Genomic DNA, 18,604 nt, shown 5'->3' with positions numbered 1-18,604 from the left:
GTTCTTTTGAACCCTTAATTGCTGTTGGGCATTGCAAATTTGTGTCTTTCTTCTGCCTGGTCTGAGTGACACAGCAAGGGATGCATAAAAAATGCAGAAATATAGGAATTAACAGTGATCTTATCAGCAATGATGGCTGCATTTTAAGATTAGCAGAGTGGAAATGGTTTCTAATTACATGACTGGCTTGCTCTGGTTTACTTTAAAAGAATGTTTAGTTCTGAGGGCCATGAAAGTGCACTGAAATCCACTTAAGCTCTTAAAGACTTTCAGTTGTTTTAAATTATCATCATAGTTGATGGTTGTGGTTTTAAGGTGTGAAACAATGCATCATGTATCAGATTTTCTGGTGTGCTCAGCCATTTGTAGAAACTCACTCCTATCAGCTTGGCCCAGCCTGTCCTAGACTTCCCTAGGTGTTTCTTAGCTTGCAATAATTTGTTTTATTCCCTAACAACTCTGCAACAGTTAGATATAGCCCAAGGATATGGCATTATGGCCCTTTCCCAGGTTAACCTCAACACCAAGGGCAGGTAGGAAACCGAGAACTGTAAGGCTTCCTGTAATTTCCCCCAGAGAACTTGCAGACGGTTTCAGCGATGCAAAATAAACAAAAGGGGACAGAGATACAGTGGGCTTGATAACTTCAGCCTACATCAGCATGCATCTTCCTGCGAGACTGCTTTTTGCCATTGACATGGAAAAGGAAAATATCAGGAATACTATCATATTCTCATCCTCACTTTATATTGGTATTTGTTTTAAGCCAACGAGACAGATTTCCACGTATGCATTGCTTCTTTCAGGAAAGGACTGACTTTTTTTCATATCATCTTTAGAGATCTTTTGAGCACTAAGGTCAGTTCAGTTCTGTTTGCCTAAAGTCCAGTTTCTGCAGAAGTAATATACCCAGCTTTTGGTGGAGGAATGCTTTCAGATACTAAAAAGTTTTGGGCAGTTATCGGTCTGAATTAATAGTTACATGGAACCATCGTTAATGGTTTCATGCAATTATCTGAAATCTAGGAGCATCTTCGCAAGATTTAGTATTTTAAAACCCAGAATGGATGTTTGCTACACTCACTTTTATGCAGTTGCAATATCTCCATGCTCATGTTGAGGAATGTTCACCCCTATTTCATTTGAGTATCTGAATTCAAAAGTTTTTTAGCAAAATCCTATGGGCACTATTAGCCTAGTTATCTGACTGACTTACAAATTTTGGCTTGTGGATTGCTTTAAAGGAGCACTGATTGGCTCCTTTAGTTTTAGATAATGTGCTATGGGTTATTCTGAAATACGTAGAACTTCAAGTTAAACTAATATTAGAAAACATATTGTTCATTAAGATGTTTGAAGTATTTGCAGAAGAAACTGGTGTTGTTATTATGATCATATTTGTTTGTTTTGAAATTTAGAGGTGCATAAAGGTGCATAAAGGAACACCAAGGCCCCATTCTTCTCTGTAAGGAACTAAAAAATACGTGAATCATGCATTCAAATTTATGTTGTCTTTTTACCAACCATTCTTAATCCTGTTATTTACGTTGGGAGCAAAAAGCTGAAAACGTAGTCCTCTGTCTGATAGAGGACTACTCTCATATGGACCATGGTAGCTAGACCTCTGCTGAAATTCTGCTAAGTTTCTCCTTCCATTTGCTTTCTCTCCATGCAGAACAAGGCCCTGCTTAAACTAGTAAAATTACCTATAAAACTTTCTGGTGGTAAAAGTGGTTTACTTCCATTAGTCTGAGCTCTAATGGTAATGGATTCTTAACGCCAACAGTGTTTTCACTGCCTTTACCTACTTGGACCAAGGTTTCATGACAGCAGGGCACCCAGCACCCTCGACACAATAGAAAACAACCTTTAATAACGGCGAGAGAGTTGTCTTGGGTAGGGAGGGTCCTAAGTTACTGTTGCTCTCAGAGGTGTGATTATGATATGTAATACAGAAACTTTCTGAAGCCATTTTGCAATTTAATCCGGTGACACTAAATTATGTTCTTAAGGGAAAAAACATTGCAATGCTTACTTGATGATAACTAGTTGAAATTCAACCCACACTAGTCAGGGGGCGATCTACCAAGTCTTCATGAGGAAATGCCCAAATGACACTTATTTGAAGAAAGGCTAGTGGGTGCCCTTCTAGTGATGGGGTTTAAATTAGGAAAACTGATTTCCCATAATCAGCCACTCCGCCACTGTGTGTGCACGAATATGGAACAATGTGGCTCTGGTGCCACTTTTCATTGTCGCCACCATCACCTTTCTATGTGAGCCCCAAAACAACAGAAAGACAAGGGTCTGTATATTCAGCACGTATCTCTGCATGCAGAACTGTTGTTTGGCTTCTGGCAAGGCCATGCTGCCTCTTAGCAGGTGCCACAACCTTCATTTCTTTCGGAAATCTATTGGTATATCACAGGCAACTGTGAAAAATAAAGATTCATACTGTGACCATATGATTCCCGCACAGGCTGCAGGGTGAAGCTGTAGGAAGGTTAGGAATGGTAAGGAAGGACTTCCTTCTGACTTGGACAATCTCCAAATTACTATTGACCCAGCCCAGAGCATGTCTAGATGAAAAATGGATGTGCAGCAGTCCATGTCCTATCGTCCCCTCCAAAGAGTCGGGGATTTATCATGAAAGATATATTAAAAAGCATTAAATGACCTTCTGTTATGCACACAAATTTAGACCTTTAAAATTTGTAATTCTGAACAGTCCTGTTTACTGTATGTCCTTAGGGATTTTTTTTGTTTTAACAGCACGCAGCTTGACAGAAATACACTACCCAAAAAGGGATTAAGGTATATATTTTTTTGAGCATGACTGCTGCTTCTCTATTTTCCTGTAACCTTTTCTACACTGTCTTTCCTTTTCTTTCTCCTTTTGTTGATCCTTTTTACAACAGAGTTCTTGGTATTTAGATACAAACCAGAAAATGTAGATTTTTCTTTCCAAGTCTGCCTAGTGAACAAACTTCCTTTCAAGATATATCATGGAAAGGGATTACTGTTAAGGATAGTTTCCTTATGCAAAGAATCTTAAAAGGCATTGAATCCTGGAGAGCTAAAAGAACAAGATACTTTTGCAATTCAATGGGACTAATTGTTGAAAACATTATTGAGAAAAACAAGGTTTTGGAGGTGGATCTGAATGTGAACTCTAAATGCAAACACTCGTGCAATTTGAATTGAAGCTCTACTAAGGGTAGGGCTGGAAAATGCTAATTTTAATAGCCAAGGTTTGTAAGTATAAAATGAGACTTGCTCCAGCTAGTCTTTCTTGGTCCCTATCCAGCAATACTCAGAGTCCAACTTTGCTATTAATTCCCCACTAATTAGAGCTGTCTTCATCACAGAACACAGAAGTCATCCACCGTCTTCTCCACTCCATGGTTAAAAGAGGGGATCATTAGGTAACTTGTCTGGTCTCATCAGGCATGGAAGCCTATGTCCCTAATCCAGGAGGGAGATTTGGCAAGCAAGGATATATGTGCATGCACACAGACACTCTGCAGCCTTCCAGTCACTGAAATTACACAGTTAAATCTCTTGAGTTATAGATAAATAATATTTTACGAAATTTTAAGTTAGTGCTGAAGTGTTGTCGCTAGAAAGCATCTTCTGCACTAGCTGTTCCTTAATAAGAATTTAGTCAAATTTCCTGTTATCCCAAAACAATCATTTGGGATTCGGAGAGAATGGAAAAGGTGGAAGACATGAAAGAGGCATGAAGGGGACCCTGCAAGGGTACAATGGGATGACTGAGGTTTGTGGCTGTACAACTGTAATGGTGGCTGAAAGTGAAATGGAGTGGGAAAAGAGCTTATAGGCATGTAAGCCTGATCAGTTCTCCCGGAAAGACCGACAGTTTGATTTAATGTGCGGAGATCCCAGTCCAAGACCCAGATCTTGAATTCTCATTTTACCATCTTTCTGATCTGATAACCATTGGGTAATTCTGCTCTACCACATTTATAAGCTAAGATCATAGCTGCCTTTTTGAAAGGAGAAAGGAAGTAAATATTTAATCAGGACAAGATGTTTTAATGCCGTGAAATATTATACAAAACCCCAAGCAAAACATGAGAACTTACACATTCATTTAATCTGCTTTCTAAGCAGAAATACTTGTGCCTCGCAAGCCTGAAGCCAGAATATCAAAAGCCCTTTCTGCTCTGCTGTTTGGGGAACACTGATGGCTCATGACAGTGGTGAAGAAGGTGCTCATTTCTCAGCAGGAGATTGTGCTGAATGAAGCAGGCTATTGCAGACATTGCTGAAAACAATCTCTTGATTAAGACCCACACTGCCTGCACATTTTAATGTTTAACCGCTGCCAGAATTGCCCTTCTTCCAGCCCAGCCAAAAGAGGCTGGGCCAGTGAGTTACCAGTTCTCCCTCTTAGCCCATGTGTCAAGTTGCACTTGTTTTATTGGTTTGCCATAGGAAGCAGTTGATGAATGATTTGATTGCCAGACTTCTTCCTTCCAGAGAACTTGTTTCTGCTAATTGTGGATTTTTCCTGTCCCTTTCCCTCCCCCCAGTTTGCGGCAGGACACAATGCCAAGTAGCATTCAGAGCGGCAGACCGCATGTATGACCATGAGTAGCTGTCATTACCGATGCAAACTCCTTTTTCAGAGTTGTTGATCTGTTTCACTCCTGTCATCTAACCAATTACCCACATGATCTGTGGCAGATATCATTTTGTAAGCGGCTACTCACATTTCTTGCCTTCTAGTCTGTCCATTCCCCACCCTAGCCATACAGCTTCCGAGCTTTTGCATCAACCTGTATGTACGCTTCCTATAGCTTTGAAGTCCTTTCCTGTCAGCTCAGTTGTCTGTCTTCTGTGGTTTATCAACATATCTCTTCAAAGGAAGGGAATGCTGTTTTGGGGGGTGGGGGATGAAGAGGAAAGGGGTTGCAAGTCCCGTACTTTTTCTGTTGTAATAAGATGGTAGATTTTACCTTGTTAAAATCCCTGGCGATAGTCACTTGGCTAGACTTGATGCTTTCCAAGGGTTTTGTTCTACCTAACTGGTGAAGGGTATTTATGTGACACATGTTTCTTTCCAAACCATCACCTTGTGGTTGTTTTGAGCATGTCAGCTGTGGTTTTTCAGATACACTCCATCATCCCGGCAGACGAGTCAGGAGGAAGGCAAGGAATGGCTACGCTCCCATTCAACTGGAGGCCTGCAAGACACTGGCAGTCAGTCCCCGCTTGTTTCTCCTTCAGCTATGTCTTCATCTGCAACTGGAAAATATCACTTTTCCAACCTGGGTAAATGTTGTTTCCCTTCACCATTTCTCCCGCTCTAGAATAGAATCATAAAATTCAACCGTTCATATTTCTTCGTTTGCCAAACGAGATAGTTTATTTTAACACCTCCATCACCATATTGTGGTACCTCACTAATGAAGGGAAACTCAGGGTGTTCTTCATGGAGTAGGCCAGGGTACCTCCTGTTTTGCACACAGAAAAAAAGCAGATTCTCTATGACTTGCCTAAGGAGAAGCAAATCTGAGGCAGGGCTGGAAATTAGCTTCTAGTTCAAAGCTACTCATCTTTTAGGATTCACAACCAGTAGGATTGTGATTTTAGTGAATGTCAACCCAGACACTAAACATTGCTTTTTTTCCTATACACAGGTTTGCTTTGAGATAGGCCTTTCCAATGCATTTCAGTGGCTGGACCTGGCTATAACTGCACCGGGCCCAATCCAAATCCTAACCTTGAATGCAATATAATAATTTGGGATGTGAGTCCCATTTCAGATTTATTTGATTACAGGTCAAGATTTAGATTTGTTTCTTCTGGATCTTGTTTCAAGTTAATCCAATACAAATTTAGTTTTGTTAATAATTTTATTTTTCTTTAATGCTTAATAGAAAACCATTTATTTGCACCACGCGGGACACATACCTAGGTTCCCAAGGAGGTTTTGTGTTTTAGGCCCTTACTGTGGAATTACCAGCAACCTTTCAAGCGTTCACACTTCCCTCACTCTGTCACAGCTTATGGCATCTGTAGGTTAAAATCACTCAAAAGAAATTTGATCAGACATACAAATGTTGGTCTTATTACATATGGGAAAAGAAGTTGAACAAAGCCACTTTTAAAACCGAAATTGAATCCTGGCTAGGCAAGCCACTGCTTTTGATTTCCTCCATGTACTTGCAGAAGTTTTAGGCACAGCTCTTTTTATGCAGTGTTTCTTTCACTCTATCATTTTCTGCTTACAATTATCTTCTTTTTCTTTTTGTTCATAGTTCTTGTACTCACAACAGAGACCAATAAGATCAGGGTTTTTTTTAATTTATTTTGTCATTGTTCTTTGCTTCTTTCCATTATCATAGCCCTATGGAATAATTTGCTCTCACAACACAGCTGCTCTGGTAGTTTATGACTTAAGGCACATCTTGCACGATCTAAAATAAAAGTCCAAACACTGAGGCTGAATTTGGACAGAAAATTAGATTTTTCTTCTAGGCACTGAGTGCATGTGGTTGACATGAACCATAACCAGGCTTTCCTTCCTACTAGCAAACAAACTTTGCAAAACCTTAAAGTAGGTTCATCAACACTGTTCTGGATTTCAACCCTGAGTGATCAGACTACTTCTGTGTAGTATGACGAGATTCAACTGGCCTGTGCAGGAATTTTAACCTAATATAGTGGTAGGTGCTGTAGAAAATCAAAGGATAAATATGTCTTGAATATGCCAATAAACTTTGGTCTTAACAGCAGTTGGTAATATAGGTATATAACAATAAAATACAGATACCGATTTATTAGAAAAGCTGCTTATAAAAAATACTTATGACTTCTTATTCCTTCTTAACTTTTAACTTTTGAATCTCTCCCATTGATTTTCTGTCTTGGGCTGTCAAAGTGAACAAGTGTGTATTCAGACACCGCTCTTAGTGTTACCATGTGTTTTACAGGATTAGTCTCATCCAGCTCCAGCTCCTTGGACATCATCTGCTTTACCTTTTTGTGGTGGCTTTGTATGTAGGAATAAAAGCCTTTCATTTTCTCAACACTGTAAAGTGCACCTTACCATACTAGTCCTACATTACAATTTTATGCAGAACCAAAATTCATTAAAAGGAAATGTGCTTCATTAATAAAGCTTTGTATTCCAGTGAGTCCAACCAACCTATCTCAGTTTAACCTTCCTGGACCCAGTATGATGCGTTCAAACAGCATCCCTGCACAAGACACTTCTTTTGATCTGTATGATGACTCCCAACTGTGTGGCAGTGCTACATCCTTAGAAGAAAGACCACGAGCGATTAGTCATTCAGGTTCATTCAGGGACAGCATGGAAGAAGGTAAGACTGAGTTACTATTTGGATCAGTGAATAGGCCCCAAAATAGGCCCTCAAAATAGGCCTCCAAAGTGTAGAAAAAAATTAAAATATTTCTTCTGCAACATAATAACTTAAATAATTTTGTGAAGTTTTTTTTTAATTTTGTTGAGCTGGACTCACAGGGCTTCCTTACCCTAAAACGTGGAAGATATTTCTTTCACACATTAATATGTAATGTTGTGTATGCCATACATGTATAGATCCTTTAACAGAAATTTTGGAGGAAAGGAAGCCATGGAAAATTATTTTGTTCTTTTTGCCCCTAAATTTGAAGTGTCTGAGCATACCTTGACACCTGTGATTCCATGCTTTCTTAGTCCTGCTTCTGTATTTCCTTTTTTTTTTCAAATGCCAGTGCTACTTAGTATCCCCTTTCTTTTGTAGTCATTTCATTTCCCCGCTTTCCTACAGCCTCCTACAGCAAACACTATGTGAATTTCTGTATTTAAACTCTGTCATTTAATCTGACCTCACTACTTTCTTTATGCAGATTATTACTGGTGGTCTGGTTTCTTTAATGCTATGTACAACACTTGGAATTTGGGGAATATTTTTTGTTTTGGTTTTGGTTTTTGTTCTTTTTTAACCACAGAGCATGTGACAACTCCTAATTAAATGCACTCTAGCATTTTCTTCTGCCTAACATTTCTGGTAAATCTGATTATTTGCAGAATTCCCAAAAGCAGAAAGTTCTCTTGTTAATTAAAACAACAACAACAACAAAAAGCCAAAACCCAAAATTAAACCACTAAAATTTAATGGAGATTCATTCTATAACCTCATCTCATCAATCTTCCTTACTGCTAAGTGATGACAATATAAATGGTCTTTATAATAAGCAAATAAAAATGTCTTCCCCTAGCCCCAAAGCTCAGCGTTATGAGATAAAAGGGGGAAAAAAAGTCCTAGATGTAATAACGGACAACTAATACTTTTGCTTTTCAATTCCTTCTTCTGCATTTTAGATGCTATGTCAGGCAGACATCTGGGTATGTAATACTAGCAGTAGGGTGCAGGTCAGATCAAGCTGTGAGTTGTCAGCACAGAGAGGATGGCTGACTGCACAGAAGCATATCACATAATTCAAGGACAGAGGTGACTACAGACCCTTTGGTGAGGAACAGGAGAATTATCAAGTGAAACACTGGAAGAATAATAGAGAAAACAAGGCAAATAATTTATGCATAGAAAAAGAGGTGTTAAATCTAGAATTCCAGTAATGGGTCACCAGTGGCTTTGATGAAAGCTTTTTCATTAGTCATGTTTCATATCCAGCTGGAGTGGATAACCACGATCAACCTGAGTAAATGAAAGTCAATGCAGCAATAATAAACAGTTTTCAGCAGTTTACGGTCATTAGAGATTAAGATGAAATGATGCTGTTGGAAGGCCAAATGTATTTTATTTAAGATAGGAGCTCCGAGGAAGGTTATAGTGAAAGAAGTGAGGTAATGGGCAGAGCCACTGTGTACGAGAGCAGAACGGGAGTTTAGCTGAGAGATTTAAAGCAGACTGAAACCCAAAGATAGATTGAAAGCGACAAGGTTTCAATGGTCAGTGTACCGCATCTTTGTAAGTATTTGTCCAGTTACAAAACTATATTTAAAGTCTATTTGGCTAATCCAAGTATTCTTGTATTGTTAGTTTGGCATACAGATGCCAGGTAGCTATTAAAGCAGAATAATTTATTTACCAAACCCCGACAGATTATAAATATTAAACAAGTTTCTTTTGAAACAAAAATGCAAAGAAGTAATGAAATAAATAATCTTTAAAATTCTGTTCGTGTGTCCTTCCTCAGGAGAGTCATCAGAAGCAGAAGGGGCAATTTTGTCTCAGTTTAGTCTTCACTTGCCATTTTCAGAGAGGCCAGGAATCCCGTTTTTTGAGTTGAAGTCCTGCAACATTCACTCGGTGCTCTTGAGGCTGACTCTACTGAAGATTAGTGGAAATATGGCACTACCTCTTGCAGTAACCCCTTCACATGGACTACAAATACACGGGTCTGCATTGTGCTGAGGGGAGAAATCAGCTGAGCAAAGCCTGGGAGCTCACTCCTGGGAATGTGAACTGTTTTGCAAGGCATAGTCTCATTAAAATCAGTTTGCTCAGCTTTGGACAGATGTATAAATAGCTCAATTTCTGGTTTCTCTAAAGAGTGAATTTATCAAGTGATTTGTTGTCAAAACAACAAAAGTGATGCTTGGTTTGCTGGGAATAATACTGAATCTCACTGGCTCTCCTACCCCATACACAGGAAAGTGCTCTTTCTGTATAGAACAATCTTTTTAAGTGCAGGAAAAAATATCAATAGCTTTTCTATACTTTGTGGAAGATTGGTTCTCATTTTAAAAAGATGTTTAGTTATTGAGCTACATGGGGGAAGTTTTATGCTTTCATCAATATTTCATGTTATTTTCCTTTTTTTTAAAGTACATGGGTCCTCATTATCACTTGTCTCCAGCACATCCTCTCTCTACTCTACGGTGAGTATTGACATTTTAGAAAAAAGTTCTGCCTGCCTCTGTTCTTGTTCATTGTTCTTGAAAATTTCAATACTTCAAGGTTTAGAAGGTTTAAAATTGTACTGCAGTAAAGCAGGAACATTTATTTTCAACTTTGCTATTACTGTCATGTTATTTTAGAATACATTATTTTCATCTTTTTATGTAACTTGCTTAGAACTGCTTAAAATCACCTAGTGTATGTTTTAAAAGCTAAAAAGAAGCTAATGGCCTAGAAGTCTCTCTTTAAGGGGGGTCCTTATGCTATAGTAGTTGATAATTTGGGGTGATTTTTGCTTATTTTCAGCTAGTTTTCTAATTGCACAATTTACAAAGTGGTTTTGTTCTGTCACTGTTTGAAGTACACTTCTTGAAAAACACAAGATTGCTTCAGGGTAAGGGAGATACAATTTGCAGTTTAAATGTCTACTGATCTTTGTTGCAAATGACAGTATTTAGATGTTGTTTCCAAAGAGAAGAGTGTCTTCAATTATTAATCTTAGTTAATTAGATTAATTAGATTCAGTAATAATTGTATTCTAGCTCAAGCAGAAGTTCTGGGGTTGATTTTTTTTCTCTATTTTATTGTTTTGGTATCTTTTATGAGATCTTCTGCATAATTTGTTGCTTCAGTTATTCTACTAACAAGAAATGATCCATATGGGAGGAGTTAAACATGTTTGGACATTCCCTTGCTGATACACAACAGTTGCTTTGCAACCTATTTGCTAACTACAATTACATGCTGTAGTAGCCCTTTTCCATGGGAGATCAACCCACTTACCTGCTTTCATACCACGCATTCATGAATAGTCTGTCTCCTCTCCGTATTTTCAGGTGTTGAATAATGTCAGCTGACATCCCAGGAATGACATGGACTCCTCTACCCAGAACCAACACCGTTCTTGCCTGGGAATACCGAGCCCATGCAGTCTGATGCACTTGTACCATTTGGTAGCTCTATCTCAATGCTAAACTCATGTTAGCTTGGAAAGTAGGTTGCAACCATGCACAACATCCACCACAACGGTGCCTCTCCTAGTCCTCCTCAATCATTAAAATTTCTATACAAGTGCATGTCTAAAACATCAGGTACACACACATTAGGTTTGTCCAGGCCTTAAGCAGCAAGTTGCAAGCAATTCCAGTCCAGAATTGTTTTGGGGGGGTAGAATGTACATGCAGTACATACAGACAGGCTGCACATGAGGTATGACTAGCATTCAAAGCAAAGCTTCTCACTGATGTTTCTGTAGTCGAAAAATCTTTACTACTATTTCCCTGTCTGTGAGACACTATGTTCAGTTTGCATGGGGGGCTGTCCAAAATTATAATTCAAGCTTTGATGTCAAATTTTAGAAGAATGTTATGAAACTGACAGATGGTAAAAATCAAATTATAAAGTGGCACAGGATGCTTTCAGCACCCGAAAGCCAGTAAGTCAGAAATATCTCGACTCTAATGTTGGGTAATGTAGAATGGGTTTACTAATACTTTCTATTTATATAACCTGCTATCATTCAAGATTACAGAGTATCTTGGAAATACTACCTAAACTCCATGATATTAAAGAACAGTATTTTTCCTGCAAGACAAACTTTAAACTGTTTCCCCAAGTTCATACTGTAAGTGGAATATCTTCTGAAACATCTGACTGTGAATTCACACTGCAGCTAAGCCCAGCTCCTTAAGTTATTGATTATGTCAACAAGTTAATGGAAGTTACAGAAAAATGTGTAAAGGGCAAAAAAGGAATTAGTATGACAAAATTACTAGGATTGATCTTTAGGGATGATTTTTGATCAGAATTTCTTCTGCTTGATCGCTCTCATCCTGTGAAAAAAGTTTAAACTTTTCAGCAATTCATCAAAAGATGATGCACAAGTGGAGTAGAGAAACATGAAAGGTTGGCAATCGGTATGACATCAGCTGAAAGCAGAGAACGTTTCATTGTTTGATGACACAGTGCAGTGCCCCATTTCCTCCAGAAAGGGATAGCTTCACAGGGTTATGGCACATGTAACTCACTTTCATCTATTACTAGATTTAAGGAGGACTAGAAGAGCTTTTTTACCTTACTTAAGCAGGCCAAAATCATTAAGCATGAATTCCAAAGCAGTTGCCTTTCCCTAAGTATCTCAATCAAATGTATTTATCAGATTTCTCAAGCGTTGCCTTAAGCCTTGGTGCTAGTGGCTTTCTGCAGCCTAATCACTGGAGAGCTTCAGACAAAGTACTAAATAAAGATAATGATCTTTATGTATTATTTCCAAAGGATAGTGGAGAATCTTGCAGTTATTCTCTGAAGATTGCTTCTTTGAGAATTAGAATATGAGATTCAGAAGGGACATTTCATGATTTGCTGCCATTGCAATGAATAAGTCCAATGAGACAGAAGTTCCGTGTTCACTAGTGCTTTCTGTATGTATTGGCTTTCTTCTTGATTTGCATTTGGATTGTCAGGACTTACTTGAATAAACTGGAAATCTAGCTTGTAGAGATATGCATGTAGAGACAAACATTTGGTTTCACAGAAACGTATGCCATGTAAGCAGACTTAGTAGACTGTAGGATTGAATAACTGATTCAGTTTTGGCAGTGAATATATCTAGCTCTCCAAGAAGTTGGAAAAGATGTGTGGTAGTGTAAATTATGATAGGTTGTCTCCAATTTTAATCTCCTCCTGCTCAGTAGGTGAGACACTGCAATTTGCACATATTTAGTTAATTGCTATATTTCTCGCACTGGCTCTCAGCATTAGCTACACTTAGAATCCCTAGACTTCATTAACTGTGCTAAGCCAAGCTCAAAGGAGATGTGTAAGGACATGTCATTTGTATGTTAATATTTTAAGTCTTCAAAAAAAGAAAAAAAATAATCCTTACAAGAATGGGATGCATCGATATGATGGAGAAGTAGAGGGAGAAAATAAATTATGTACTCTTAAAGCCTTTTGAACCAATGCCTACGTGCTGGGTTACAATGGTGTCAGCATGAACTCTTAAGTAAAAACTGCTCAGATGTATTGGGTTGTCAGATTTTATTTTTTAGGTTGATAGTATGCCCAGAATCCTGTTCTTTCTCTTTCATTTACTTCTTCCACTGCCCACAAAAATTGACTTGCGGAAGCCACCCCTCTGAACTCTGGGAGAGAGGCAATGCTTCCTCCTACAGCGAGGGAGTCATCTGGTAACATGTAGCACTGCCTTCATCAGCGGGGGCCGGTGGTCTAAGGACACGGGACCACGTCCCCACATGGCAGTTACAGGAAAAAGTCATCAACCCTATTTTTTTTTTTTTTTTTTGCTTTTCTTGGCACAGTAGAATTCATAAGGGGACATGGTCTTTCTCGATCCCTTTGTGACTTTTCATGCACTATGTGTTCAAAGTAACAATAATGAGAACAGAATTTCAATTTTTTCTGTAGGCAGAAAAAATCTCCTTTTTGCGAACATAGATCAGAAAGTTAGTATCGGTATGTGTGTCACATCAGTGCTGGCAAATAAAACAATCATTATACTGAATCATTCCCACGTAGTGATGTGTCAGGTATTACAGTAGTTTCAGCCAAGAGCAGTTCTAATATTTCTAAGGGAAATACCATAGCATCGCAGTCTTTTTAGTGACTGTTAACAGATAAGCACATATGGAAAGAGGTGTTTTCTAGAAGTCTTCTCCCCCTACACCAGGTAAAGTAAGAAAACATTTATATGATAAATTATTAAAATTCTAACAGCACAAAAGTTGTGCTTAATACAGGCTTTAAAAAGCAGCTATATTAATTTGTAATAATACAGATACTGCCTGATGTCAGGGAATCTTCTGGGGAGCTCTTACCTTGGGTTTTCTTAGCATTTGTGGTGTTATTTATGGCTAATTCTACTACCCACATTTTCCTTTTACTGCTTGCTTCTCTTCCAGCCAATGTTAGACTGCTTCTCTGAACTTGGTCCACCTCAGATCATGGGGTGGATTGATTTCCAGTACATTAACTGATTCTTGTTTTATGTTACAAAAGGGTTCCTCTCTCATGGTACACCGTTCCTTTCCATTAGGATCCCACTGAAGCAAGATTTCTCTGTCCACCAAATACCTCCTAAATTAGACTACTCCCATGCTTACGAATTTAATGACCTTCAAAGGTTTGCCTTGCATTGATTTAGTTTCTTAGCTTGTTGAAAAAGACTGCTGAGTAAATAGCATCGTTATATGACACAAAACATAACAATGTGGAAAATATCTAAAATTATTAAATATTATTAGCAAGTTTAAGCTGAAACTTTAACATGCCTTGATAGCCCTTAATATTTTGTCAGTACTCTGTATGGCAGAAATTATCTAAAGTGTAAATACCCCTCTCCCCTCACCTTCCCCCCATATATGTTTTACTGGTATGCTGTCAACTTCTCTTAGCAGGGATTAGTCTATTAGGAATATTGCTTGGTATAGGGTAAAACAAACATAGTTCCAGGAGCCATAATAATCACTACAGTGTAAAAGTTTGCCGGTCACAGGCTAAGGTCCACGCAGTGACAGCATAGCACATTTTCTTTTGTATCTTAGAAATGTAGCTGCAGTTTCTGCAGTTCTGTTCCTGTTCTCCCTTTATCCACTGTTTCATGTTGTCAGTATGCTGGCAAACTCTTTGGGGTTTCAGCTGGAGCCTTTCCAAGTAAGTTGAAAAGAATTCCATTTATTGTTTTTACTGCATACCTTCCTTAAATGTAATGGATCCATGAAGCTATTCGTTTCACTTCAATGTAGCTGGCTTTTATTTTCTATTACCGCAATTATGTTGCACACTGTTTCTAAGCCATTTCTTCTTTGTTTTCTTCCAGGCAGAAGAAAAGGCACATTCAGAGGTAAGAACTTTTCTTCATTTTTATATGTATGTATTGCATTATATTATTTTAAAGTTGGGGTTTTTTTTACCTGCTATGGCTAAATGGCTGAGTCGCTGGGGAAAATACACCTCGTGTCTTTGCACCACTTTTTAAGAAGTATTGGTAAAAAGCTGATGCAGCTTCTGGTGCACTAGAAGGTGTTTTCTTAGTATCAGGCTGAAGAATGCCTCCTGGCTGAGGTTCTGAAAAGGGGAAAAGAATCGATGAGAATCAGGCTTCTGAGTGGAGGAGCTGTGATACGTCTGATTTCAGACTTAATACCACTCTGTACTGGATCTAAAGGACTGTGCAATTCAAGGTAATGTGCTGCCTTTCAGGAGAAAAATACTTCAAATGTTCGCTTTGAACTTCTCTCCCTTACATTTTGCATTATATTAAATTTCTCAAAACTGACCACTTTGATGGATTTCAGAGCAATGCAGATTGATTTCAGATATAAATCAAATCTGACATGGAAAACAGCTTCTTTCTCCTCACAGTGTATAAGAATGGGTGACAAGCCCGGGTCAGCAGCTGGATACAATTACAGCCTTTCTCAAAATAAAGTCCTGGTTGTATTAAAAGGGCACCAAGGAGTAGCAGCAATAAAATGCAGCACCAAGGGGTGCACTTCCACTTTACAGAGCTACATGCCTTCCAACTCCTGCATTTATGCTGCTCTAATTTTTACTACTCTAATCAGAGAAAAAGTCAACTAAAAGGTATTTTGAGGAAGTTGGACAAATAAACATATTCTTCCTTACTTGCTGCAGTATATTTCAATGTAATTTCTCCCTGAATTTTCTAAGCATCTTTCTCGGAAAGCTAAAGCAAAGGAGCTAAAGCAGCATGCCATAGCTCAGTAGTGTAAATGACAATTCCTCATTTCCCTGCCCTTTGTATAGGGCTGTATAGAGAGGTGAAACAACATTTTTCCTGTGGTTTTCTACATGAAGTTTTCTCAGTATGTAGGTCTGCTCTGTGATGCTCTTGCAGGAGATGTGGAACAGCACTTCATGAGAACTACCTTTGTATGGTTGCAGGAATATGATGAAAGTGTAGCTTAGAGCAGGAGGGTCAAATAATTGCTATCAAAAACCAAAGAGAAAACTTGGAAAAAGAAAAGTGGCAGTCCAGGATGGAGAACAGCTCAATAATCTGTCTCCTTTGCTCTGAGCTAGTGTAAATGACCTAGCTATTTTTGTATCATAGATGTACAGGAACTTGTTCATTCTTAAAGCTTGTACAATATTCCCTGTTGGTTTTCATGGGAGTCATAAAATTAAAGTACTGCAATAGTCTTTACTAGTGAATGTTATGTGCTCCCTTTCCTAGGCTAGTTTTAGACATTTTACTTCTCTAGTCTGGAATAATTTCTTTTATGTCTGAATACGAAAGGGGTTTCAGAGTGAAACTCCACGCTGTGCTTAAGGTCAGTGCAATGGCTGGAGTCCCCGTAAGATCTCAAATAGGGTTAAATGGGCTTAAAATGATGCACAAGCTTCACGTTAGATATCTATCCTAGCTGAAATGTAAACAGATACTTTTTCTTAAGGATTCTGTTTTTCATTAAAGGATACAGGAGCCTTGAATCAAGTTTCTTTTCATGTCAACAAGCACATTTAAAGCTACATCTATTTTTTTAAGTTAGCAAGTTTTTTAATAATATGTAAGGTTTAAAGAGGCTGCATGTGTGAATCGCAGGGACTGTAGGAAGTATTGTGTTAGAGAAAAGAAAAATGTTACTGTACCTCATCTGCCTTCAGACATCCATGAAGGAAAAATCTGTGTCTGAGGTAGTCATCAAAGCCTTCTTCATGCCAGGCAGTGGGGGAGTACTTTTGGGCACTTTATCTGAGTGTAATGTAGACATTTAATATATGATGGTTGCATCATGTCTACAGTCAGGCACAGCGAACCTCACCCAAATTCGTTCATGTTTCATAATCTCAGGCCTCATCCAGGGCTGCTATCTTTGACTGCACTAAGAATATGTTTGGAACTTACGGGATTTGGTAAAAAACCGTGACATTTACATGTGCAAACAGAGGATTGTACATATGAAGTAATTAAGCATTTGCCCATATGTGCTCCCTTAACTGGGATCCTAGCTCATACACTGGTTAAGTGCAAGAAAACACTGGGAGCAGCACTAAGTGCCAACTTTTAGTAATTTTGTATTTCTGAATAGTTCTGAGGTTAAAATGTGAAACTAAGACATTGTAAACCTATTAGTAATCCCTTAAGAAAACAAACAAACCAACCACAACAAAAGCAAATTACTGAAATACTGACAGCAGTCTTTTTTTTTTTTTTCTAGCAAATTCAGAAACTACGGAGAGAGCTGGTTGCATCACAAGAGAAAGTTGCTACCCTTACATCTCAACTTTCAGCAAATGTAAGTATTTTTACTTGTGATCATAAACAGTATCAAAGAATACATTATCAGATTGGCTAATAGCTCTTACTCGACACACAGTCTGGGAGAGTTTTACTCCAGACTTAAATGAATCTATTTATTTTGGTGTTTTTCAAATTAATTATTTCATTAGATGTCTGTATTGCCTCAGCTTCAAGCAGAAGAAATCTTGTAATCAAACACAGTGGAAACGGAAAGGAGAGTTTCTACACTTTGGATGTGACAACAGTCCTATCCGGTTCAGTTTCACTCTTTCTTCAGCATCAATTAAAAAAAAAAAGCTGAAAAGTAAACACAACCAAAGAAAGGGCATGGATTGCATATTCTGATAGAATTCATTATAGTTTCATTTCACAAAGATAAACCCTGCAAAATGCAAATAGATGTGGAGGGAAGCAAAGTTGTATATTTTATATGCTACATATGCATATTCATTGTTGTATATTCATATGCTGCAATAACTGTGCTGATATATAACTAACGGAAACTGGGCTGTTCCCCAGAGAGCTCCCTGGTGTTCTTTCCAATTGTCATACACTGCTAATATGAGTTATTGAACATGTTATTGGAATGTAATGCCAGATAGGAAATGTGAGCTACAGTCCTGTCTGGTTACTATGGTTTCAGATGAAGTTACAGGATAGTTACTGAACAATCTGTTGTATAGTGATTTTTAAATGCAATTGAGGATATAACTATAGTTATCATTCCCAAGGAAAGCTGACATGTGGTTGCAAGAGAGTATCATTCTGCATTTCAGGAAAGCAGCTTCATGATGTCTTGGGCAACCTACAGAGTGCCTTTCTTTGAAATGCAGATGTACCTTGTATTTAGATCTATAAATACTGCCATTATTTTCAAGAAATTATTTCAGTCAGTGTAGTAGTACTGTGTTTGTGTTGTGAGGAAATAATCTCTAGCTGTGTGAAAGCTGCTTGTTCTCTTAGGACTGCTCCACGTGAAAACGTGGAAGAGCTGCTCTTAGCACTTTCTGCTCTGTTCAGGTGGTTGCAGAACACCTGTGGGTATTTGTGCCTCTGGAGCGAGATGGGTTGCCAGTCTGTTCCGAGCTCTGAGAATGAACTAGTGAAGCAGAAAATATTGTCTGGTTTAGACACTGGTCTTTGCTGGGTTCTTTGGGCAGTTCTTCACTCACCCATCCTGAGAGCGACAACCTAAAACCAACACCGAGAGGTCAGAAGAGCTGAGCCAGCGTGCCTCGGGTAGTCGCGTTTGCTAACAAGTCCGTTGCTCTCTGCAGGGCACTTTTCTTTCCACCGAGAACGCAGTGGGGAGCCCAGGGAGGCAGGCTGTAGCTGGGCTTGTGACCCAGCGCAACCACAGACGTCCCCACATCCACTCGGAGAGCCCTGCTAATGCCCCCACCGCAGCAGCCGGAGTTATCCA

General features: G+C 38.6%; 1 protein-coding gene across 6 annotated transcripts in view; it reads left to right on the top strand.

Annotated features, from left to right (window-relative positions):
- Window positions 1–18,604, top strand: part of NAV3 (neuron navigator 3) — a 275,913-nt gene that overhangs the window by 219,541 nt on the left and 37,768 nt on the right. For 4 of the 6 annotated variants that reach the window (XM_030002936.2, XM_030002935.2, XM_030002939.2 and 1 more), the window contains 6 exons: window positions 2,773–2,814; window positions 5,138–5,298; window positions 7,164–7,352; window positions 9,825–9,877; window positions 14,734–14,757; window positions 17,099–17,176. In XM_030002936.2, the coding sequence (XP_029858796.1) occupies window positions 2,773–2,814; window positions 5,138–5,298; window positions 7,164–7,352; window positions 9,825–9,877; window positions 14,734–14,757; window positions 17,099–17,176 (547 nt within the window). The remainder of the gene's footprint in view (window positions 1–2,772; window positions 2,815–5,137; window positions 5,299–7,163; window positions 7,353–9,824; window positions 9,878–14,733; window positions 14,758–17,098; window positions 17,177–18,604) is intronic. The other 2 variants (XM_030002937.2, XM_030002940.2) reach the window with 1 other exon arrangement.

Source organism: Aquila chrysaetos, chromosome 26, assembly GCF_900496995.4.
Source record: "Aquila chrysaetos chrysaetos chromosome 26, bAquChr1.4, whole genome shotgun sequence".
In the NCBI taxonomy this organism is placed as follows: domain Eukaryota; kingdom Metazoa; phylum Chordata; class Aves; order Accipitriformes; family Accipitridae; genus Aquila; species Aquila chrysaetos.
This window is presented reverse-complemented; position numbering and strand designations above follow the sequence as displayed.